The 26,279-nt window shown below is 41.0% G+C and overlaps 1 protein-coding gene across 4 annotated transcripts in view; it reads right to left on the bottom strand.

Annotated features, from left to right (window-relative positions):
• Positions 1 to 26,279, bottom strand: part of LOC101478602 (cyclin-dependent kinase-like 5) — a 50,046-nt gene that overhangs the window by 10,524 nt on the left and 13,243 nt on the right. For all 4 annotated transcript variants that reach the window (XM_004557066.5, XM_004557070.5, XM_004557069.5 and 1 more), the window contains exons 4-10: positions 10,893 to 10,938; positions 10,582 to 10,718; positions 9,453 to 9,573; positions 7,684 to 7,743; positions 3,923 to 4,013; positions 3,611 to 3,800; positions 107 to 187 (exon numbers count right to left, since the gene is read on the bottom strand). In XM_004557066.5, the coding sequence (XP_004557123.1) occupies positions 107 to 187; positions 3,611 to 3,800; positions 3,923 to 4,013; positions 7,684 to 7,743; positions 9,453 to 9,573; positions 10,582 to 10,718; positions 10,893 to 10,938 (726 nt within the window). The remainder of the gene's footprint in view (positions 1 to 106; positions 188 to 3,610; positions 3,801 to 3,922; positions 4,014 to 7,683; positions 7,744 to 9,452; positions 9,574 to 10,581; positions 10,719 to 10,892; positions 10,939 to 26,279) is intronic.

Genomic DNA, 26,279 nt, shown 5'->3' with positions numbered 1-26,279 from the left:
TGTCTAGTTTATGAAAATTATTGTGGTTAACTGGACGTTTTCACGATACTCTGAAAACAGACAAAAGTTAAGAATAAAACCATTAAAGTCGCTCGGCTCGCCTCACCTTCAGCAGGTCGAGCAGGGCTGCGTCGATGATTCCCAGGTATCTCCGCTCCAAGGTTTGAGGGTGACTCACAGTAGGAAACTGCAACATTAGCAGAGACAGTGGATAATGGTACAGTCAAAAAACTTTCATGTCATAAATAAGAAAATACTCCATATAGTTCCACTTGTCCACAACTTCAAGCAGTTGCTCTATGCCCCACATGTGGATAACCACCTTGATGATAACCACCATAAATAAGTGGAAAATAAGACGCTTTTACTAAACAACAGCATCAAATGTCCTTAGTGATCGATCGTCAGTATGAGAGTATCCTGAGGTTAAAGTGTCTTCCTCTTTTAGAGACCTGACCATATCAAATGTTAATAATGCTATTTACAATGGGGGAAGTAATTATTTGAACCCTTGCTGAATTTGTAAGTTTGGTCACTTACACAAAAACACGAAGAGCCTCTGATTTTTATGGTGGTTTCATTTTAATGGACAGAGACAAAATCATGGAATGAATGGAATCAAAGGTTATCAGTTATCAGACTTATGGTTGTTTCTTAGATTAAAATACATGGGGTTTTAGTAGGCAGCACAGTGGTGCAGTGGTTAGCACTACTGCCTCAGGTTCTGGGTTTGAATCCACTGACCGCCTGAGGCCTCTGTGTGTGGCGGTTGCATGTTCATCCTTGTCTGTGTGGGTTTTAGATTAACTGGTGACTCTAAAGTGGTTTCACTGTAGGTGTGAAGTGGATCAGAGGAAGATGGATGAATGTATGGATGGAATTATAGTTGAGTTGTACCATCCCTCCCTGAAAAATGATTGCCCCCCTTTTGCTCCCCTGTCAGTGTCACTGAACTGGAGTATTGTTAATCCAGCAGGGGATCAAAGTATAAACAGCACCAGTGGTGTAACGTAACAAGTACTTCACTGAAGTACAGTTCTGATGTACTTGTCGTTTTTTTAAAGGTATTTTTATGCTATACTTTCTTCTACTCCCCTGTATTTTCAACACCACTATACATATTGTCCCTTGTACTCCAACCTATTTATTTTAAAGCTTTACTTATTTATTATATTGCATATTTTAAAATATAAAACTGCTAACGTATCATGCTGTTATAACAGATACAGCCACCCAGGAGTATTTCAATTCAATTAATCTCCAGCTGCAACACTATGGTGTGCAGCATTATTTAATCAGAACTAAGATCACTTGCATATTAAATATTTTTATTTTAGACACCTTCATCGTATTTTAAATTAAACCTTCCTGTTATTACTTGAATGTCTTTATCATCTTTACTTCAGTAAAGAGTCTAAATACATGAAAGTTAAAATATAGTTAAAATATGATTGTTTCTGAAGTAAGTTTTCATGCCGGAGAGCACAAGACTTCTGGAACAATGTCCTTTAGACAGATGAGAACAAAATCAATATGTTTGGCTAAAATGCACAGCACCATGTTTGCAGAAAACCACTACCTCATAAAAACTATCAGGCATGGTAAATGGCCTGTATTTGTACAGCGCTTTACTTAGTCCCTAAGGACCCCAAAGCGCTTTACACTACATTCAGTCATTCACCCATTGATGATGGCAAGCTACATTGTAGCCACAGCTGCCCTGGGGCGCACTGACAGAGGCGAGGCTGCCAGACACTGACGCCACTGGGCCCTCTGACCACCCCCAGTAGGCAACAGGTGAAGTGTCTTGCCCAAGGACACAACGACAGAGACTGTCGGAACCGGGGCTCGAACCGGCAACCTTCCGATTACAAGACGAACTGCCAACTCTTGAGCCACGATGATGATGATGGTGAAGGGGTGATGATTTGGGCTCGTTTAGCACCCACAAGCTCTGGGTACCTTATGGTCAGTGAGTCGCACATGAACTCCTCTGTATACCAAAGTATTCTAGAGTCAAATGTGAGGCCATCTGTCCCACAGCTAAAGCCTGGCACAAACTGAGTCACACAACAGGAACACGATTCCAAGCAAGATTCATGGAAATGGAATGGTCCAATCAAAGGCCATGTGCTGTGTCTGGACCTTAACAGAGCGGATGCGTGTAAACCTAAAAGAACTGAAGCAATGTTGTCAAGAAGGATAAAAATCCTCCACAGTGACACTAATTACTTCACCTTATTGCTAATAAAGGTAGCTGACAAGCTATCAGTACATAGGGCTGCACATGACCCAGTGTTTTCTTCACCAATTCACACTCTGCCTCATTCTTGGTCCCCTGAATGCTACCCAATAAAAAAGAAACTCCTGAAATTGTAGCCCTATCTTGTGAGTTCTTGTTACCTTATATTTTAATATCGGTGTTGTTGTCGAACATCGTTTACTTGTTGTCTCCTGTGACAGGTTTGTTTGTATCTCTGTATAATCGGATTTGGTATTGAAGAAATCTTTTTCTAAGCTTGATTGGAAAATCCTGTAACCATGACAATGCTTTGGTGAACTCTTTTAGAAATGCCCAAATACACAACTTGTGATTTCAACCACGTGCAAATCCTCCATTGTCAACCTTTCATTTCTAATAGAATTTTTCCTCTGAATATTTTGAATTTGCCGTTTGCAGGCGGAAAAAAAGAGTCCAGAAGCCGTTCTTTTTACATCACACATTTCTGAGTGTTACAGAAAAGCACATCGTAGGTGGGAAACGTGATGAAACAACCATCAAGCGTCCTCTGTTCACTCAAAAGTGTTGTGTGGTTTCTTGTTGGTCTGATTTATTTTAATAAAAACAGCATGCGTGTTTCCATCAAACACTATTTCTCCCCTCTCGTGGTGTTAATAGGATGATCTGACTGTGAGCGATAATGTGCAGGGATCAGCGAAGTTTGCAGGATCTCATTTAAATGACAACAAGCACATAAATGTGGAGGTAGAGCTCGTTTTTTTTCCCCTTGAGCAAGTACTAACAATAGCAGGCGCTATTTTTTTTTTTTAAGAAACAGACACGGCCAACGTGTGCCTGTCTTTACCGGAGCAAGGATTTTACTGAGGAACAACAACTTGGGTGTTTAAGAGGTGGATAGAAGCTGAAAATTCAAGGTGTAGACCGTAAAGCGTTTCGCTTATTATGCAGCTTAATCAAGAAGTGGTCTTATCACTGGGTATTCACTGCCAGGCATTCACAGAGGGGGAGTTTGCTAACTAATAATTAAATCCTGGGTTGTGGGCAGTGAGGCGAAGGGAAGGACGACCCAGGTCTGCTGCACCACCAGCCTGCCACAGAAGACTTATCACAGCCTTCCTTCACAGTGCATACAGGATACATGATACACGATGAGTCATTGTGATCCAGTCAGTCACGGCACAGCAAACTCAGCCAGAAAAAGAAGAAGAAGAAGGAGAAGAGAGTGTACAGAGAAAATAAATAAGGGAAGAAGAAACAGAGGAGGAGGAGGCCTTAAGAGACAGCAAGGAGAGAGAGGAAAGAAAAGCAGTGATAAGAGCAGCATGGAGGGATGGGTCAGCAGAGTATGGGGGGGGGGCCTGAAGTTACCCTCAGCCCGTGGAAGCGAGGGTTGTTATAGAAGAGCTTCATCTGCTCTGGTGGCAGGGGTCCCAGCACTTTCTGGATGGTAAAGAGCTGGTCGATCTCGCTCTCTCCCGGGAACAGCGGCTGCCCGTCACTCAGCTCTCCTAAGATGCAGCCCACTGACCACATGTCCACCGCCTTCCCGTAAGGAGCCCTGAGACCGCAGATTTAAGAGGGTGGTGAGAGGCCACGCATAATGAGAGCTAATAAGAATTTATGTCAGTGTGGTGACTGGACAGAGCTTAAAGGGAAAACGTAAAAAAATAGCAGGCGTACCCGAGCAGGAGCTCCGGAGACCGGTACCATCTAGTGGCCACATACTCGGTGTAATTGGCGTCAGTCCCCTCAGAGAGATTACGTGCAAAGCCTGGCAAGAGAAGACAGAGAAAGCAATAGGATATGATGAGGAGCTTTTAGTTATGCTCCACATGCTGAGAAACCTAAAAATGAATTTCAGCTGAATGTCTCTCTGGACGCTCATTATGCTTTAAAGCTTTGACTTACAAAGTAGTTTGTAAAGTTAGGTCAGAGACGACGCCAGATGTGATCTTTTTTTCCTGAACACTTTGACAGCAGCAGATCCTGCCTTTTGAATTCTTCAGCTAATTAATGTGAGATGCTTTTTTGGCTGCACAAGCATCGAAGCACACCTTTAGAGCCTCTAGCTCTCTTACATACATATAGACACGTTCCAGTTTAATATTCATGTTGGTATGTTTTATTGCCAATTACTCACATAACCAACAGATACAGGGTGACTGCATCTTCAACATTTTTTGCAGCTTGTCTGCACTTTGGCACTCGTGCATTTAGCTTATTCAGTTATTTTAACTGTTTTAGTTTGTTTTCCTATCAATTTGATTACAGTTTTCAAGAACGGTACTCAACATGCTGGGAAATAAGTTTGTTTCCAATCAATCTGAGGTTTTTTTTAAATAATATGACTGTTACTGTATATTAAAATAGCTGCCTTCTAGGATTTCTAATTATGATCAAATAATATTAAAAAGTATCCTAATTGAAAGAGACTTCTTCATTCTACATTATATATGGTGCAATGGAAATTTATTAGACCCCCACCAAATGTGAGGTTTATACCACAGCTGTCCTAAATTAACAGTATTAGTAATTACCAAAATGGTTTTTGTGCTGGTATCACTAGTATGCACAAGCCTTTTAATCAAAAGGATTCTCTTACTGCTAAAATGTAATTATTGTTGTCATCCATGCATTTTCTAATTTAATGTTTTTCAAAAAGAAGAAAAAATAGTAAAAAACATTTTTAATTTATTGATTAAGATGCCAAATTATAGTTATTTACTTCCTGGAGACAAAAACTCATTTAAGCGGTTGAGTCTTATGCTTGATTAATTCCAGTGAAATTTTAATTCAAATTAGATCCAGTGTGCTCATTCAGATTAGAGTATAAAAACATGAAGTTGGTAATTTTTACCGTTTATTTTTCATGACAGCTGGCATATATATATATATATATATATATATATATATATATATATATATATATATATATATATATATATATATATATATATATATATATATATGAAAACACCCAGCACGCCCCTGCGGGCAGTTTATCGTTCAAGCTCGGGTCCTCTACCAGAGGCCTGGGAGCTTGAGGGTCCTGCGCAGTATCTTAGCTGTTCCCAGGACTGCGCTCTTCTGGACAGAGATCTCCGATGTTATTCCCGGGATCTGCTGGAGCCACTCGCCTAGCTTGGGAGTCACCGCACCTAGTGCTCCGGTTACCACGGGGACCACCGTTACCTTCACCCTCCACATCCTCTCGAGCTCTTCTCTGAGCCCTTGGTATTTCTCCAGCTTCTCGTGTTCCTTCTTCCTGATATTGCTGTCATTCGGAACCGCTACATCGATCACTACGGCCGTCTTCTTCTGTTTGTCTACCACCACTATGTCCGGTTGGTTAGCCACCACCATTTTGTCCGTCTGTATCTGAAGTCCCACAGGATCTTAGCTCGGTCATTCTCCACCACCCTTGGGGGCATCTCCCATTTTGACCTCGGGACTTCCAGGTTATACTCCGCACAGATGTTCCTGTACACTATGCCGGCCACTTGGTTATGGCGTTCCATGTATGCCTTGCCTGCTAGCATCTTGCACCCTGCTGTTATGTGCTGGATTGTCTCTGGGGCATCTTTACACAGCCTGCACCTGGGGTCTTGCCTGGTGTGATAGACCCCAGCCTCTATGGATCTTGTACTCGGAGCTTGTTCTTGTGCTGCCATGATTAGTGCCTCTGTGCTGTCTTTCAGTCCAGCTTTGTCCAGCCACTGGTAGGATTTCTGGATATCAGCCACCTCCTCTATCTGCCGGTGGTACATACCGTGCAGGGGCCTGTCCTTCCATGATGGTTCCTCGTTTCCCTCCTCTTTCTTGGGTTTCTGCTGCCTGAGGTATTCACTGAGCACTCGGTCAGTTGGGGCCATCTTCCCAATGTATTCTTGGATGTTCGTTGTCTCATCCTGGACTGTGGTGCTGACACTCACCAGTCCCCGGCCCCCTTCCTTCCGCTTAGCGTACAGCCTCAGGGTGCTGGACTTGGGGTGAAACCCTCCATGCATGGTAAGGAGCTTTCTTGTCTTTATGTCAGTGGCTTCTATCTCCTCCTTTGGCCAGCCTATTACCCCAGCAGGGTACCTGATCATGGGCAGGGCGTACGTGTTGATGCCCCGGATCTTGTTCTTACCATTCAGCTGACTCCTCAGGACCTGCCTGACCCTCTGCAGGTACTTGGTGGTTACAGCTTTTCTAGCAGCCTCTTCATGATACTTGTAACTGTCCTCTATGTCTGCAATGTTGCCTTCTGGTAGTTCAATCCCCTCAGTTCTGACTACCTTCCCTCTCTTTGTTACCATCCGACTACACTTCTCCAGTCCGAACGACATTCCAATGTCATTGCTGTATAGCCTGGTAGTGTGGATCAGTGAATCGATGTCTCGTTCACTCTTGGCATACAGCTTGATGTCATCCATGTACAGGAGGTGGCTGACAACTGCTCCGTTCCGTAGTCGGTATTCGTAGCCAGTCTTGTTAATGATCTCACTGAGGGGGTTCAGGCCTATGCAGAACAGCAGTGGGGACAGAGCATCTCCTTGGTAGATCCCGCACTTGATGGTGACTTGTGCTAGTCACTTCTGCATATATATATATATATATATATATATATATATATATGTATGTATATGTATATATGTATATATATATATATATATATATATATATATATATATATATATATACATATGTGTGTGTGTGTGTGTGTGTGTGTGTGTATATATATATGTGTGTGTGTGTGTGTGTGTGTGTGTGTGTGTGTGTGTGTGTGTGTGTATATAGATAGATAGATAGATGAATAGATAGACAGCATATTTATAGTGTTTTTATATTGCCTGTGAAACCCTTTGAACCTTTACATGATATTAGGTTAAACAAGTTTAAACAAGGAGAAACTTTTCCCTCACAATTGGACATTTACTACATTAACCCAGCCATTCATTTCCAGTTTCTCAGAGCTCCAACTCCCCGATCAAAACAACACACAGTGAAAGTGACTGCGCGCGGCAAGACTCGGTCTGAAACGTAAACCTTCACAGCGGAGTCTGTTTGGCCCGTGTCTCTTCTCTCAATGCCTTTGGCTGACACAGAGCAAACAGCAGGTCTTCAGTCTCTCACACCAGATTGCCTGTGTGATTCTGGCCACGCCATGTTTTACGTTTCCCCCTGCTTCTGTTGTAGCGCCGCCAGACTGAGCTGAAGCATGATTATGCTCTTGTTGCCCAACACATTTCATTAATTGAGATGAAAGAAGAATGACCAGCCGCAGAGAGGGGAGGCGCACACACCGCTTTAGATAACCGGATGAAGCCTGCCTGCTGCACTCCTGAAGCACTGGTTTCAGCCAAATATAGTATCTGTTGAAAACACTCCTTTTACATCACAGCTCTGACTGTTTGAGCACCTTTCTTACAGCGCGAGGATCGAATAGAGGGGCTCACCGAAGTCACATAACTTGAGGACGTCATCGGAGCTGATGAGAAGGTTTTCTGGCTTTATGTCTGAGGAGGAAGAACACAGATGGAGAGTAAGCTGGAGAGGGGCATCATTATCATCATCGCTATTACATCACTTCCATCAGTTTCTGCCACCACACATTCATCTGTTTCATTGAGAGAGCGATTTGAATGATTACCCTTCAGAGAAATGGAATTTCATCAGCAAAAATGCACAGATTGGGGGGAAAAAAACTATAACCCATACACTGAATCCCTCGATAACATTGTCATATGGGTGCCTGGATATACTACAGGCCATTTGGATGCCTGCTCTGTTGCTCTCAGTGTGCCAAAAGCTCACATGGGCCATCTGGTTTCCTGCTCTGCTGCCACTGATTCACCAAAAGGTCTTCTAGTGAACAGTACATCGCTTAGTTATAATGCTGATAGATATAATGCTGAAGATGCTATGATATCATGGGGATTGACCAGGATTGATAGGTATGGAATGAGTATATTAGAGGCACAGCTCAGGCTGAGCGGGTTTGAGACAAAGTTATAGTTTGAGATGTTTGAACATGTGCAGAGGAGGGACAGTGGATGCAATGGGCAAAGGATGTTGAATATGGAGCTGCCAGACAGGAGGAAAAGAGGAAACTCAGAGGAAGTTCATGGATGAGGATATGCACAGGGTTGGTGTGACAGAGGAGGATGCTAGGGATAGGGCGAGATGGAGGTAGATGATCCACTGTGGTGACCTCTAAAGGGAGCAGCCAAAAGAAAAAGATGAAACTATGAAGCTAAACAGATAGAAAGTGAGCCTATTCTGACCAAACACCTGTCTCACATAGTGATACGAACCATGAAGCTGGACCCAAAAATATTTAGATGTTACAGAGAGTATGATGTATCCCATAATATTGATGCTCAAAGTTTTAACAATTCTCAAATGTATTTTATATCAGTCTTCTGTATTTAAAAACATAGGAGGACTGAACAAATTAAAAAACACCAAATTGTGATGCACTTGGAAAATATTCATAGTAAGAAGGTAAAATTTTACATGATGCATCAAAGCTCCTTTTGGCGGCTCTCTTCTTAATGAGTAAGGTGACCATATCACAACAAACTGAACGTGGGACAAAGTGAGACGTGTTAATAATACTGAGAGGTAGTCAAATATATTACATTTAAATGCAACATTTCCAACTCTCTTGCTAATTAAAGATCTTTAGCCGTCTTTGGGTTTCAGTAAAGATGCATCCATACTCTCATACATGTTTTTTTGCACGATATCTTACAATTTTAGCCATTTTTAACCAATTATGAGACAGAAATATTGTATCACTTCACACCACATTTTCAGTCAAAATTTGGGATACTGTCTCAAGATGTGGGAAAGGAGGACAAGTAATAAAAGTGCTGTGCAGTCTCACATAAAGAGCACTATCAGCATACCCTATTCACAAGGGGTTGCCACAGATTTTTACACCAGATGCAACCCCAAAGGTATTTGTGTCTTCTCATGGGCTCAAACCAGGGACCTTTTGCTTGTTAGACACACATGTAAATCACTACACTATGGAAACCAGGTGATTCTGAAGGACTCGTGTGGGAAATTTTCTCCAGTTTGGTGGATTTTATATGGAATGACCATGTTTTTTCTCCAGTGTAAGCAAAATAATGCTGCATTTGTCTTCCTGCTCTGGGGGCCTCTCCTCTATCGTACTAACACTCTGTACGCTATGTTCAGGTCAAGAAAAACGCCTTACCTCGGTGAACAATGTCATGCTTATGGCACCAGTGAATTGCTTTGATTAGCTGGAAGATGTAGCTGCGCGCTTTTTCACTCGGCACACCGTTTGGTAACTCCTCGAGCAGTTCGAGCATATTCTAAAAGAGAGAGGGAAAAAGACACAGTTGAAGAAATCAAAGCTGAGCTCTTTATTATCATGAGGGATTTGGGGGTTTAGCGAACGAATTCTAGGTTTAACCCTGAGTTTTCAGCATCGGGAGGACCCGTCCAGACCTGACCACCTCTGGTGCAGGTTGTATTTGAGGTAAGAGATCGACATGCTTTTTAAAGTGTGACAAAAGTCTGGTTTTTTTTCTGTTGGAGAAAAATGGTTCATATTTGAGAAACAATACCTATTTTTTAATTATCTATTTTGTGAATAGAAGGTTCATTAAGTGAGAACAATGCGTTGACTGCTTCGGGCTGCCATTTCTGAAGCTGTAATGCGTTTAATAGCTCTGGTCTAAAGTATTTTATTTTGAAGACGAGGACTTTTTTCTGCTTTTTACCTGATTTTGTGAGCAATTTTAAACAATTATAATGTTGAATAGAACTTAATTTAGTGATAAGCTAAGCCTCATATTTGCTGGCCAACTTGAAATTTGGATTTTGAGCAACTTACAGGTTTGAATGATGTTTCTTCTGGTTGTTCTTTACTTGTACCTTTACTAGTCCTACACATTCAGACCAGGTGTTTTAATACCACAGTGCTCTACAGCCTTTCCCTATCACACAAACTCGCCCGCTGCTGCTTTGGCTGCTGCAGCTCTGTTGCTTTCAGCCTCTATTATGTGTTTAACCTCTTTGTATTTTTTTCAAATATTATAGTTTGCTGTTATTTTGGAAAATATCCTGCTCTGTTGCCAGTATACCTCCCTGTGTTTGTCATTCGTCATATGCTGCCAATGTTATCTCTTTCACAGCGAGGTTGGGAAAACCCTGGATTGAATTATTGAGCTGATAACCACCTTCATTCATCGTTCTGTTGATGTTACGGTAAGTGAAGCCAGAAGAAGAGAAGAGTGTGCTGAACTTGTTCTGCTACAGGCGACGGGTGAGAGTAACACCAGAGTCAGTGCAGGTATCGGCCTGTGGAGGAAACCTACCTTCTCCACATATTCGAAAACAAGGTACAGCTTCCCTCTTCGGCGGAAGGCTTCTTTCAGCTCAACAATATTCTCCTGCTTGAGCGTGCGGAGCATTTTGAGCTCCCGCAGGGTCGTTTCTTTGACCTCTTCATTTTCTGCGTGGAGGTGAGACAGACAGGAAATGAGGATCACACTGAGCTGCCATGTTGTGATAGATATGGGATGCAGCAGGCCAGTAGAAATAAAGGACGAGGACAGCCTGCATTACAATAGAAATCACAAGTGCTCTCTGATGAGGCCTGCCCATCGGGAGCGAAGAGCCCTCTTACCTTCGCTGTCCTTGAATTTCTTAATGGCCACAATTTCATTGGTGTCCTGCAGCAAAAACACAGAAATCAATCCTGTCATTGCATCACGACAGTGGAAAAACACAACAGTGAGGCTGACTCAAATCATGAATATTAGTGTTACTGCTGCTGCCTTTACCACTGCGTTCAGTAGTGAGAATAACACATTTTTGCATTCAGCTGTGGGGACTGTGGCTGAAAGTATATAAATTATTTAATCAGCAACACAAACAGATGTTCAAGTCCAAATCTACAAAAAGCATGCCTAATTAAATATCAGTAGCATTCACGTTAGCATGCAGGATGGGGATATTGATTTGAACCTGAAACTGTGTTTCAAGCAGCAACTTTGAAGCTGGAAAAAAGTGAGAACGGACATCTGAACGTTTGCGAGGAAAGCTGCAAAATCGACATGACTTTTTACACATCCAAGGATGGAGCAGTCAAGACCAGTTTTGTTATTTCCCACAAAAATTATAAACCAAAGTAAGTGAGCCAATCTCTGCTGGGGAGTTTATTAGAGTGTTTGGTCAACTTTCCTGAGCTGATATGCCCTGAGAAAAAAAGAAGTGTTTGACAATGAGCCGATGGCTACTCGGCTCTGGATGAGAGTTGTGATATCTGCCCAGTTACTCATCTTTGTAAGCGGGATGAAGACAGAGTTGGAGATTTTGGAGGAGCTGGCAGCAATGCACTCAGTGAAAGGGACAGGGAATGATTTGTTCATGGAGGTAAGTGCTTGCTTGGAAAGGCTTGAGCTGAAATGGGAAAAACTGGACTTTGTCCAAATCTGACACGGAAGAATGGTGGACTTTTGAAAAAGATACAAGATCAAGTGACTAAAAAGAACCCAGAAGTGAAATAAGCATTTATATTCTTATACACCGGGAGCTGTTTTGTATGCCAGTGCTAAAGATTAGAAGATGTTCTCTTTGGATCTACCATCATATGTGAACCAACATTCTCAGTGATGAAGTTTAACAAATCCAGATACCCTGTCCTGTCTGACATTGACTCTGACTTTAAGCTAGATATCTCTCACTTGATAAAACTGAACTGTTGTGGACCAGGACTCCACAACAGTCCATTCCTCATGTGCCCCCTTGGGAAAATTAATTGCCCAAGTCTGCCATAGACCCTCATATTAAAATACACACCTCAACCAATTAAATGAACATTGGTATAGCTTGATAGAGGCCAGTTTCTTTCTTTGTGATAACCTTTGCCTTCAATGTTCTTTAATGCATATTATCTGATAGTTATTTCTACAAACAGCCCATCTGAAAACTTATGAAGTTGCATGCAAGCTTTAAGACACCCTCAACTTTCTCAGACAGAAACAGGAACTGGTAATCAGCATCTTCAGAGATTTATACCGCTATCAGATCATGATGCCAGTATAAAGGTATAAAGAGTTTGTCAATCATTAATGGAAATTTGCTCCATTATCACCAACAATTCCTTAAATGCTACCATTTGCCTTAATTTTTATCTTCATTTTGGTCTTTAATATCAGAATTGATAACAAAAACATTAAAAAACTAAATAATGTGTGAAGCATGTTTCAAAAACTGTGTCCAAACCCATCAATTCTCTTCATTACTCTAACAGTCCTGGTATAATCACAAAGATCTCCTTCACTTGTGCATGCGGTTTCCTGCATATGGGACATAAAAAAGGTCCTACACCTTCACAAATTGAGGTTAGTACACCTGCATCAGCGCAGACTCAAGGTAGGAGGGCTCTGTAACCTACTTTAAAGGGGAAGATTTGTTGGTTTGGAGCAGCACTTAGTGTAGCGGGTTGAGAGTGTGCAGGGAGATGTTGTAGAGGCCAGACTGGAAAATGGGCCATTCGGTCTATGATAGTCTGCACCGTGCTAACTGAGCTTGTTAGCACCCAAAAACAGAAAAACAAGTTGCAAAAAGGCTCACATGGGGCTCAGGACATCCAGAAAGGGTCACGATGTGGATCTGAGAGGTTACAATGTTATTTAATCTGATTATATGTATCTAATCTCAAATTACACCAAGTTTCCTAGTTGAAATGTAAGCAAATGAAATCAATAAACAGGATTCATATACAAGAGTACTTACTTGAGTGATTAATAAGCGAGACATTTGTCTATTTTGAGATGACCATATCCTCATGAGAACCAGCCTATACATTTATGTCCTCTTAATGGACATTTGGTTTTGGTCTGTATCTTTTGACTTATTTGAGCTATCCTATTAACCACCGTTGAAGTCAAAAGAAGACATCCTGGCCAAGGACATCTCATGTGTTTGGGTGGCCTCTTTTAGCTGCAAATAGGCAAGACATCACAAAAAATTTAACTGAAAAATACTTGTTTCCTCGGTTCTCAGGAGGATATTGGGCATATCAACTTTCTGTGATGTCAGAAAAAGCATTTAGAGCTGCGCAAAATCTGAGCTTTTAGATCACAGTGATTACTTGTACAGACACTGACCTAATTATTCAAACTCTGGCCATGCTTTATATGAACAGTCTCCATTTTAACAGCATATATATGACAGAAAATAAAGAAAAGCAGAGAAGGTCCATAGAAAAATTGTAAATGGATCATTATCTGCAGCTCTAGTGCGATGGGCAAATCAAACGCTCGATGACTAGGCTTTGCTTTGTAATAAGGGGTCATACCATAGAAAAAACTGGGAGAATGAGTCACTGTTGAAGTGCAGCACAAACAGAACCAGTGTACCTGCAAAACTTTAAAGCTCAATAATTCTAAAAAGCATCTGTGTTATTTGTTAAAAGGTATAAGGTACAAAATTATCAACAATAAGTGGAGCAGAAGAAGAAATTCGGAACTCATCAACGGCAAGATACTTCCTGTCATCCCTTCAGGAAGTTCTCTGCGAGAGAGACACCCCGCCACTAGCCCCGTTTTTTGACATGTCCTAGTTAGGCCTGGTATTTCTGCCTATGGCTCAGAGCTGTGCTCCAGTTCCCCCCCACCCCTCCTTCAGAAAGCCAAAGGCAGCGTCGCACCACTACAGCATGGATCAGAGCGAACAGCCAGCACTCCTGCCAGCATCGAGAAATGCAAGATGACTCACAGCGGGGTCAGAGCACGCCAGCCTGAGTGAAGGAAGACGGCGAGCAGCAGAGACTAAACAACCTTTCTCATGTGTGAACCTTGATCACTAATGGAGGAAATTAGACCTGATCAGAAGCTACACATTCAGTTCAAAACATCAGGACGCAGAAAATCAGAAGCTTAAACTGCATGCAGGGATGGACAGATGGTGAAAGTCTGGACCGATGCCACTGTTTAAAACAATCTGCTGATTCTAATGTGGGACATTTTTTTGGGTTTGTTTTCCTTTAGATTTTGATTGTTGTATATTTCCGCTTTCATGACAGCGAAACGAAAAAGATCTTCTTCATCACTCAACTCTCATATAAATAAGGAACCTGGATTGAAGATAAAGTGAGCGATTACTTTAAAGGACACAGCAGATACACATCGTCAAAGTCTCACCAGCTTGCAGTTATTTTTAACCAGCACAAAAAAACTACATACATAAACCAGCAAATAGCTCCAATAAGACGGTCATCACATGAATCATATAAAGTACATCCCCTAACTTTGAAATCATAAATATCGAAAAGTAGAAAAAAAACTCTCTGAAGCTGCAAGTTTAAAGATCAGCCATCAAAGATGTGGACCAAGGCCAGAACCTGCCCACCAAATGGTCTAATTTGGTTTATTGGATGCCTTTGCAAAATACACTGCTACTCTTTATCTGGTGATGTTGCCATTACACACAGGAAGTGTGAAAAATCGATGGAAAATTACAAGTATTTCTAGAGCTAAAGAAACTGTTTGGATCGCGAAAAATTTGTGAAGGTTTCTGGCCTTGCCTCTGTGAGCAGTACATCAAAAAGCAAGGTATGCAGTGACAACAAGCTCACTGAATGTGGAAAACTAAGACCACATCTACATGCCCAAGTGCACTGAGTTGCTTTCATGTGTATGGTTGATGAGATATTTGGATTAGTAAGAAGTTGAGCAGGTGGCCTGTGAGTGTATAAGTCAGAAAATAAGGGGGAAAAAAGCACCTTAGGGCCACTTTAAAATGACGTGTGGCCTGTTTATTTGATCTGTAGGTGTTTCAGTTGATTTTACTTCTTGTCTCACCTCAGTTCCACCCAGAGACCACTGCCCATTTCCCCCCCAAAACAACCTTTGAAAACAGCATTGTTGACATCTCTGATAATATAAAATGTTTTTCTGCACTCTCTGACACGGACACAGCAGCGTGCCAGTAAACACACACTTGCCACAGCAGAGGGAAGAAGCGCTGTATCGCACCAGCCCGAGGTCTCAGAAGTGGGTCCTCAAAGAGAACACTCCCATCATCTCCACCTCCGCAGAAAAACACCTAAACCACCCGGCGAATGACTGCAAACTTTCCTCTTTCTTTGCTCCAGTTCACACTGCATCACATCAGTCATTTAAGTCGGTTCAAGTTATTTCTGCTTCAGGTACAAATTGCAGCCAGAGTGATGGCAAATCCGGCACACATACACAGCGCTCGCTCTCATCTCTCAGCTGATAACAGCCATCCAGGAGCAAATTATAACAGTCAAAAGAGTTTTGTAGTTCATTATGACAGCATGTTAATGTTGTAGGGATCGGCGCAGAACACCAGGCGCTCTGAACCTTTCTGAGTTGCCTTTTATTTTAAGCTTTGTAGGAATTCCCATGTGGCGATGGACTGTGAAGCTCATTCATGTGAGAGAGAAACCAAGCTGGGTAAATGATTATTTACTACGAGCACAGTCCCTCTCCCACCGCCCGGATGGCACAAACACCTGTTTGATGTTTCCTAAGGCCAGGTACCATAACATGATGATCATCACCAAAAACAGCAGCGTACAAAAGGTCGGCTTTGGATATAACAGGGGTAGGCAACCTTTTTGATGACGAGTGCCATCTAAAATTTCCTCAGAAGTCAATGTGCCATATAATTGCATTAGCAATAAATTTAATAACGCTGTATATCAACAGTTGCTGCGCTGAGCGGAGAGCTCCTGAAGCATTTGAAGTGTTGGAATGTGGAAATTTCAACATCGCTTGAAAAAACTGACAGCTAGCAACGTCCGTCTCACCAGTAGGCTAAGTGATTTTTAGCCAATTACAAGTTGAATCTGATAATTGGGGTTGTTAGCTAAGATACCATCATTAAGAAGCGGCACAACTTATGTGTCTATGCGAGCTAATTTGTGATGTGCACCGCTGACCCGGCCATTCATTTTTTAATGCACCCTCTCAGATTAGTTCACTGCGTGTCGTGCCCAGGGCTGGACTGGGACAAAAAACCGGCCTGGGCATTTTGACTAGAGACCGGCCCACTAGGTATTATAGGAAAAGCCATAAAGCCTTTGAATGAAAACAAACGCTGTTGTGACAGTGATGTACACTGTCTTGTTGGTATAAAGATAAAAACTTTGGTTGTAAGATTCAGATAATTATTTAATAAAAGCGAGACATTTTAAATGAGAATAAGAAAGAAAAGCATTTCTTTGTGCCCCCCTTTCCCTGTTAATGCCCTACCTGGTCCCCTGGCAACACTTTGCTAGACCCGCCCCTGCACAGTTACCAGCTGTCAGCTACATAAAAAAAGGATCCTGGTGTTATTTGTCTCTCAGAAACAGTTCATAACTTCCCTTCAACCCATTCATGTCACCTAAAAGGTAAACCTGTTTCTCCATCACCTGTTCAGCTCTGATGATTCAGTAAGAACATCTCCTCAAATCAAATCAAATCAAATCAAATCAAATCAAATCAAATCAAATCAAATCAAATCAAATCAAATCAAATCAAATCACTTTTTATTGTCACATCACATGTGACAATCTCCTGGTTTCATCTTCATGTTTCCCTCTCACCAGATAAAAAAAAAGATATCATGACCAGCAGCTTTTACGGCTGTGGCTCCAGCAAACATCAGCTGATACTGGAAATTAATATTAAATAAATCCTAACAACAGCTGACGTCCGCTGGTTTCCTCTTTCTGGCGCAAAGTCGGCGATAAAGAAGAGAGATCAGCTGATCAATGATCAGTTTCATGATTGAACGAGAGAAGAAGAGGCAGCTGCAGGTAAAGACACAGAATAAATCCAGCTTTGTGTCTTTTTCCATGCCAACTGAAGTACGGGACAAACTATGTTCCTTTTCAGCTCAATATGAAACGCATAATATTTTCTCTGAATACGGGACGATTCCGTTTTTTATGGCACGGTTGGCAACTTTACTAACCAACCTTGTGAATAAAATAAAGTTCACTATCAGTAACATCATAGCACCCACCCAGCTGTATAGAAACTCCGTCATGCTAGCTAGTACGCAGTACGAGTTATTGTAACTGACTGTAAAAACTCAGCACAACGAAAATAAACTCCACCTAAACTTGGTTTATATCTGACCCAGACAGACTGCAGGTCATAACTTCTTACCTGAAGTTCAGTTCACCTGACACTCGGACCGGCGGCCGCCTCGGGTCTCTCCTCCTGCCTCCCCTTTCCCTCATCCACCTGGCCTCTTGTGGCAGCTCCGCCATATCCGCCACCAAACGAGTTATTTTTACACATCTGCCAGCATCTGGCCAATCCACCATCTTTCATTGTTTATACGGTTACTAAAAAAAAAAAAATCATCGGCCCATAAAAACGGAAGATCACCAGCTTTTGTTTACTTTTAATTTCTGGCCACACCCGAACCAGAAATGCAGCAGCTGTTTGTTTCGCCTTTAAAAACATCTGGAAATATACGGCGCCTGTGATGTCGCTTTGGTTGTGATTAAAGCTCCCACTGTGGGATTATTTTTCACTTCCAGACACTGATAAATCGGTTTTGTAACTATGCAAATCTCACCCACTGGAACTGATAAAAGACGTCAAATTAAATTATGTTATTCATCGTTCATAATCTTGATTAAATCAGTCATCTCCTGTGTTTTCCACAATTAGTCAGTGGAGGATGCAGTCATAACTCTGCCGTGTTACTTTGTGCATCATTTTTCCATCTGGTTTGAAGTGTTTGCTGCCGATCTTCTGTGGCAAACTACAACACTGAACCCAGCATTAGGAGCATTGGTTTTGTGTCACAGGCTTGTAAAGCTTCATATTATTAGTGTCAAGATCCCATGCTCAACTGTCCAAACAAGGAGATCAAACGTGAACCGCCAGGCTGTGAGATTTGGTAATAACAGCTCTGTAGTTCTCCGTGATGATAAATGCTCCAAGTGCAAAGCCAATAAAATGTTCAATGGTAGCAGAAAAATTACCCCAAAGCAAAGCGAGAGGCTGGTGAAAAATGTTTAGGTTGCAGCTTTAATTTTGCCCCAACAGAACTATTGATACTGTACAAAGAGCCAGAGTTTTCCTTCTTTGGCCCAGTGAGCACCTCTGTACAGAAGGCTGCTGAGCCAGCACTTCAGACAATGCAGGGGACTCTAGGTGATGTTCAATGATAGCCCCTCACATCCCTGGAGATAACTCCTATGGACTATCTAAAAGGCATAAAAAAGTAAGAAGGACCTACGCTAAAAGTGTCAATCAATCCTCTTTCTTCATTTTAAAATGCAACATCAGTCCCACAAATCCTTATACAGCCTTTAGCTGATCCAAAACACTGAAAGTAACTGAAATTAGATGTGATATTTCTCCCAAATTAGTTTTTCTTCATTTAGAAGTTCAATCTTTCTTCTCACATTCAAACTCCTGAAGGATAAGTCTCCATCAAGACCTCGCTGTATAGGTGCATTCACATGTCTCACTGTTGGAGATTTCACCAGCTCTGATTGGTCTGTTTGGTAATATATGGTGTAGGTAGAGTAACCCGAGGAGTCCTTGGACACTTTATGCTGTCTTCTTTTCCGTCACACCGCAGCAACACAGCAGATGTCTGACCCTCGCTGAACCTGGGTCTGTTAGTTTTCTTCTTGTTAAGGAAGTTTTTCCTTAAAAGTGGGGAGTTTTCCCTCCCCACTGTCACCAAGTGCTGCTCAAAGGGGATTGGTAGATCATTGAGGTTTTCTTTCTAATATTCTGTTGTTTTTACTTTACAATAAAAAGCAATGAGGTGACTGTCGATGTGAATTGGTGCTGCATAAATTGAATTGGATTAAGGTTAGCTGCAGGATAATGATTCTGTGAAATAAAATGTGAGATTGTCCTTGGCATTATTATTGTGCCTTCTGCCAGTGAAGACATTTACTGTTTTTGTTTTGTTTTTGTTTTTATTTTTACAGCTTTGAAATATGTGTTTAGACTCCGATAGCCCTAAAGCCTTGTCTCCTTTCTGAGTTTCAGTAAAATAACCTGCTGTTCAGTATTTATGAGCACGAAGTCCAGCATGCACAGTTTCACCTGCGATCGGAGAGCAAAGCAGAGAAACCAGGTCAAAAGTGAAAAAATGGCCTCCACTTGAACAAGGAGTCAATGCAGTAGTGTAAATAAAGCTTTTGCATAGCCTTAGTTGGATTAAACATGTCACCATAAAGTGAAAGAAGCATAGAAAGGTTTCCTTTTAAAATTAAAACTTTCCTTTTCGACAGAGCTTATAGTGAGGGCTGAATCAGGTGACCCAGAACTATTACTCAATCATCCTGCTATTGTCTCAAATTGCTGGTGCACATCCTATGATCCACTGAGCATCTCTCTTCCTCTTTTCACTTCTGTATGTTCCTCTTCTCGCTTACCTCAGCTGTTTGAGGTTGATGGATGCTCCTACCTGTGCTGGGTTCTTCCAGAGGTATCTTCCTGTTAAAATGGAGTTCTTCCTCCCCACTGTCACCAAACGCTTGCTCACCGGGGTTCTCTCTGTGACATTAGCGGCTTTACGTGGGCCTTATTTGTGATATATTAGTACTTTTCATTTGCCCAAGACAATAACGTCACTGTTAGACAATCTGCTCGCTCTTAGTTTGAAGGTTCATTTGCTGCTAAATGAGTGCTTGCGAGTGCATATGCCCCCTCCGCTTTGATACTGCCACAATGCAATCCTGTGGGAAACTCTGAATATTGTAGGGTGTTCACCTAACATTATGCAGCACTTTAAAATGACAGCTGATCTGGCACTATTTAAATAAATAATAAGTGAATTTAATCCTAACATGCACTCTTGCAAAGTAAACTGGGTTGGCTTGCTTTATGGTACTAGTGAAAAGTGTTTGTGCAGGGCTGGGCAATGACTGAATAAATGGGGTCAAGGCAAAAGCTAAAAGGAACTTTAGGTAAATGATTCACTAAAACTAAACTGCATGTTAAAGTCGGCTGAAGCCAGGTAGTGCTTTCTGTGCACGTTGAGCTCTGTAATGTATAAACACGTGACAAAAAGAAAAAGCCCATATCCAGGACGTGCGCACACAAAAGGCTGCACCAACAGGTGGGCCAAGCCTGGCAGTCTGCGCTTGACAAAGCTTCAGATTTATACTTTAAATAGCCTCCATCTATCAGGAGACAGTTACAACTTTAACATTCAGACAGGAAACATGTGCCCCCTCTACATCTCTCTCTGTCTTTCTCTCTCTCTCTGGCTCCTAATAGGACCACATAGGCAAGTGTTCCACTCAAGGTGACCCATTTAATGCTGTGAAAGTCCTGTTTTTCCTCTTCTGTCCCAGTTTCTGTTCACTGGGTGCAAAAATAACTGTTCGCTTCAAATGGGGCGGTAGACATTTTTTTCCCACTAAATAAATCTAGATGTTATTGACAGCTTATATGGGAGGGAAAAAAATTACTGCATCAGTTCAATTATTGGCGGAAAAAGCACCAGCAGTTATATAATCTCGAAAAAAAAAAGAAGAAGACTTGAAGCAGTACTAAAATAAAAGATAATATGAAAAAAATGATTAAGATAGGACAAACAACAGATGACTGCAGAGTGGTCGTGACTCACTTGATGCTACACGGCAGCTCCTAAAACACTGATGGGCCTGTTAGATCTAGTCAATACACTAATTGCTAATTTTTGAATTGCAGCATGGCAAGTTACAGGCAAAGGCAATGCAAATACGACTAATCTCCAGCAGATAATAGATTTCTGTCTCAGTAGGCAAAGTGACACAGCATTAAAGAGTAAATTATCCATGAATCACACAGCAAAAAAACGTCTTAAATGACTCTATAAGCTAAATATGTTTGAGCACCACGTATTACACTTGTGGCCACAACCTAATTAGACATCACACCTAGTGTTACTCCTTCACAGTCTACTTTCTAGCATGAAGCCACAGTGCAAAAATACAAGGGTGCCAGATTCCGGTCAGATGTGGAGGGTCAAAAGGCAAAAAAATAAATAAACGTGCTATTCTGAGAGTAACCTCACAGTTTAAAAGCATATGCTTTCAAAGCCAAAGCCGCCACTGCTAATTGCTTCTGTGCACTCAGAGGTAGGTATTAAACAATACCCACCTCTGTCATGGAAACAGCATGACATGAACTGGCATGAAAAAAGCTTAAGGTGAATTAACACAATAGGCAAAATCCCCACTAAAAGTGCCGTGTTACGATCTAAAAGTCAGGCTTTGTGTTGGTTAATGATATGGGGAAAAAAAGAAAATCAATCAATCAACAGCCAGTAATGCAAAGATTTAAACCTGCAGCTCAGCAGCGTCAAACCTGGGTTCACTAAGGCTTATATAGTTTATACCCTAATAAAATAAACAGATAAAAATCTCCTGGATTATACAGGGTGTATCCAAAAGAAATCATCGTCGGATTTGTGCTTTTATTCCACAGCCATTCACTGATAACAATCGAGACATGCACTGTTAGCAAGAGGTTTCACATGGTTGCTGGTAGGTAGCACAAGTCATGTTCGCAGAAGTATGGGACAAGTGTAACCACTGTATGGATATATGCCGGGCGTCCAGAGGTGGACAAATGGAGGACCTGTGGACATTGTAAGTTTTGTATGGAAAACTTTATATTCAGACATCTATTTTAAAATATACCAGAGGCTTCTTTCTATTGTTTTAAAAAATATAGCCTTTATAGATGGGATGATGCCCCATATAGCCTTGGCCTTACATCATTTAGTCATGCATGACTGCTGGCAGTACATGTGGGGTGGCAAAGCACAATCTTTAGTTAGTTCAGTCAGACAATCTTGGCATATCAACTAATATCCCAAAGCTAAAGTTGATCTCTTTATCCTCTTATACACTACTAAAGCTGCTTTAGTCTGCCCATAGTTGCTGTGCACCTGCAAGCAACTTTGCAACCCATCTCTTCCTTTCACACGTGATGTCACTGATGCTTGGACTAGTGTGTGCTCGGTTCTCGCTGTTGTATGAAGGTAAGTATGTTGTTCTCTGCACCCGTGTAAATATAAATGAGCGTAGAGTGAAATAACAATGTTATTTGGTCCTACTGTGGCCCTGATTGAGGTGCTTTTCTATTGCAAACACATCAAAAAGCAGTTTAATGCGAATAACCCCACACAGCCCGTGTTTAAGAACTTTTTTAAACATTTATTTAAAAATTCAGCGTCTGAGAGTGGGAGACATTTTAGTGAATAATTTACTCTTTACTAAAAAACAGAGAGCAGATAGATGTAAAACCTCACTGTGGTACAAATTTGATTAAAATTTTATATGTATGCTCTAGTCATCGACTTGATTGGTAGCAAAGGCACCCACAGTACCACGGTAGCTGGCACCCAAGTCTTGAGCCTGAGGCTGCAAACAATACACCAAACATTCATCTTAATACCAAATATTTTAAAACGGCAGTGAGGTGGCATTTGCTGCATTAACAGGCTGTGATATATGGTCTCACTCGGCTGTATCCTAGTGAAAAATGACTGACTGATCCTCCACCATTTCCTGAACATATTCGCTAAGGACGACTTCTTTTTGGCATCAATCTCCGGCCCTCGGGGGTTTTATGAACCTGAACCATGCCAGGAAAATACAACCCCACGCCACAGTGGAGCTGCCAGGAGCCTTCACCATAAGAAGCAAGCATTGTGCCCTGGCATGTGCCACATATGTTCGTGTTCACTTGCTATTAACAGGATGACTCATGTGATCATGTGATGCTTTCTGCTACTCAGTAGAACATTCGCTCTGTTCTTAACCCTCAGATCACAAAACCTGTTTCAACCCAATTCAATTCAACCCATGCAAAGCATTTATTATTGTCCGCAAAGTTTCCTCATACTAATTAATGAAAGTGCCAACTTACTGCAGGAGGGAAATTAATTTACTTGTTTACTTAGCTGTCAGATCCTTCTTGCATGTCAAGTAATGCATGGAGATACCTGTCAAAATCAACTTAAGCCTGTCTTTCCCTTTGATTTTCATGCCAACATATCATTAGCATCTCTTCTCATGGCTCAAAAACTGTTGGACAATTGACTGACAAGCAGTTTCAGGGCCAGGTGAAGCCTGCACCCTTGTTATTTCATGACAAATGAAGCAGACATAATATTTCAAGTTGATTCCAGACGTCAAATTTGTACTTAAGAGTTTTTCATTCTAATTTTAAATTCAAAGTCTAAAGAGATAAGGTGCAAATGCAAATGTGCGGGGTCATCATTAGGACAACAACAAAATCAAAACAAAAACTTTACGAGTGGCCACACCAAGAATCTGGTACATTCTTAAAAAGAATGAATGGACTGGCTCAGCAACACTAAAAGGTCCAAAAGGCCACAGAAAACAATTAAAGTGCACGATAAGAGAATTATTTCCACAGTTCCAAAAAATAGCATCCAATCAAGTCAAGAACACTCTCAGGGAAATGTCAAGGTTTCAAAATCTACAATCGAAAGACGCCTTCATGAATGGAGATACAGGTGCTTTAGAGGAAGGTGCTAACCACTGGACAGATGAAACTGAGATGAACTTGCAACAGAATTATGGGAAGAGGAAAGTTTGGAAAGGGAGAGAAACGACTCCTAATCCGAACATACCGCATCATAGTGGAGGAAGTGATATAATGCAGATATGTATGGCTGCCAGGGGAACCGGGTCACCGGCGTTTATTCTGACTGCTGATAAAGTAGCAGGATAGAGGGTACGGTGCTATACTCTCAGCTAGAGAACAGCAAGAGTGAGTTTTAGGACAGAAACTCTTGGGCTGCTTGAAATGGGATATTCTTCAAAGGCCAAGTCAGTCACCTGATCTCAAACCCAACAAAGCATCCTTTTCAGTTACTGAAGACAAGACTGAATGCAGAGAGACCCAACTGAAGGCAGTCGCAGTGAAGGCCTGCAGAGCATCTCAAGGGAAGAAACACAGTAAAGCTTAATATGTTCAATTTGCAATCAGTGACTACAGGGAGCAATCGGCTGACAATTTTCATCCATGTACTAAAAACGACCCTTTCAAATAAAATAATGATAGGTTTACCTTCTTTTTTTTTGCCGTTCTTTATTCCAAAATTTCACAGCTGCAAGTCTGAAAGTCAAAAATACACCTGATCTTACTACGGGAAAAGAGGCTTGCCAGGAAATAATGTCACAACTGTGGACTTCTATATCCTGCATAATTTACTCCACATTATATAACAGTATGAAAGCTAAATATTCTGTGCAACTCACACAGTCTCTGGACTCTTTTGAACTGAAATGCAAAAAAATGCAAAAAAAAAATGCAAAAGAAAAACTCATGAAGCATTTATGTCATGTGATCTTGAGCGCTGAAATGAATAATGAAGCAACTGTAAAATGTTACAAAATACAGTACGTGTTTTAAATTTAAATATGCCACTGCTTAAAAACTCAGCTCATTCTAAAACTAGCTGCCCCTCTTATTCACACTGTAGTTGGAAAAGTAAATCTTTACATTTTTATAGCTGTGCTTGTCTTATTTCATAAGGGTTAGGAGATTAAAATGTTGTTTTTAGTATATTGTACTAACTTTAAATTATGTTTCTGAACATGTGCAATTTACCTGTGCATCTGTCGCTAAAACGTTAGATGTTTTTTGAATGAAGGTTACAGGAAATGAGAAAAAAAAGAATTTAATGACATTATTTGGTAATAAACACCTCACACCTGCTGTTTCTGTGCTTGTTCATCATTTATTCTGTCAGCAGTAATGTGATTGTACTTCATACATGGCCTATGCAGGCATAACGGGCCAACGTAACATCCACAAAAACAAACCAGGTGGTTTTAAGTTATGTTTTGACGTGGAAAACAGCCGCCTGTTTGTTGATGTTTTTGTAGAAGAGGAAGATGACACCTCACGCACTCACACCTGTGCTGCTGTATCCTTTATGCTGCAATCATTGCAGACTCCTAAGACATACAGATCGTATTGATGCTCTGACAGGAACACTTTCCCTGAAAGGTTTATTGATATTTGACAAATAAGTCTGTAGTGATGATTTTTGCTTTCTATCTTTGTGGACACGTCAAACCCGAGTAGCTCTGCATCTATTAGCCATAAAAATGATAATTTGTGTTATTAGTCTGAAAGCACACAGGGAGCTGAAACTAAAAAAGAGGAGTTTGAATACAGCAAAATGTTTCTTTGATCAAATGTTACAGCGAAGAAAAAGCAGCTGAGTCAGGAAATTTTAGTCACACTGCAAAAATTTACATGTTGTTTTAATGTTAGCTTATAGTTACGGCTGTAAGGTAAGCTAAAAGCTAAACTAGACCATTATTTTACATTTTTGTGAGATTTGTAGAAATATCTGCAAGAATGAAACTGAGACTTTATTATTTTCTCTGAACATCCAGATGTATTTTCTGACGTTGAATACACTTTACTGCCAGTATCTGTCACATTCAAGCTTGTGAATAGATGGTAGATGTGAGTTGGCTGTGTGGTAAGCAGCTTGTTGTAATCATTATGTTGCTTCATGAGTTCTTTATGTGGACCAGACTGTACGTCACTGAATATTTTCAGTGAATTAAAGCATGTCAGTGTCTGACCTCCAGTGAAACTGAGTTAGACACTCGCTGGTCTAAGATGCAAACATGCTTTAATAATTATATATCATGTCTAACTTCACAACTTTATTAAAAAATAAAATGTTTTGCTTGTTCCCATGGTGTTAATTACATATGAAGCATCATGATTATCCGATCTGAATACATTTTTATGTGAAATTCTCAGTTTACATCGTTTTACACATGATGTGAATTTCTTAAAGACTGATGCTTTTGTGGCTTATTAGGCGGTTTAAATTCATTATTAGTAACTAGTAGTATGAGAGGGTGTGTTAATAGGAAACCTGTGTTTGTGACTCTTCCCAGTCATGTGATTAAAATATCTTTATGAGACATTTTAATTTGCGAAATATAAACCATTTCTTTCTGCACAGTTACAAAATGAAAGCAGCAAATGGCATGCTGGGTAATAGTAACTAACAG

This window comes from Maylandia zebra, linkage group LG23 (genome assembly GCF_041146795.1).
Source record: "Maylandia zebra isolate NMK-2024a linkage group LG23, Mzebra_GT3a, whole genome shotgun sequence".
Lineage (NCBI taxonomy): Eukaryota > Metazoa > Chordata > Actinopteri > Cichliformes > Cichlidae > Maylandia > Maylandia zebra.
This window is presented reverse-complemented; position numbering and strand designations above follow the sequence as displayed.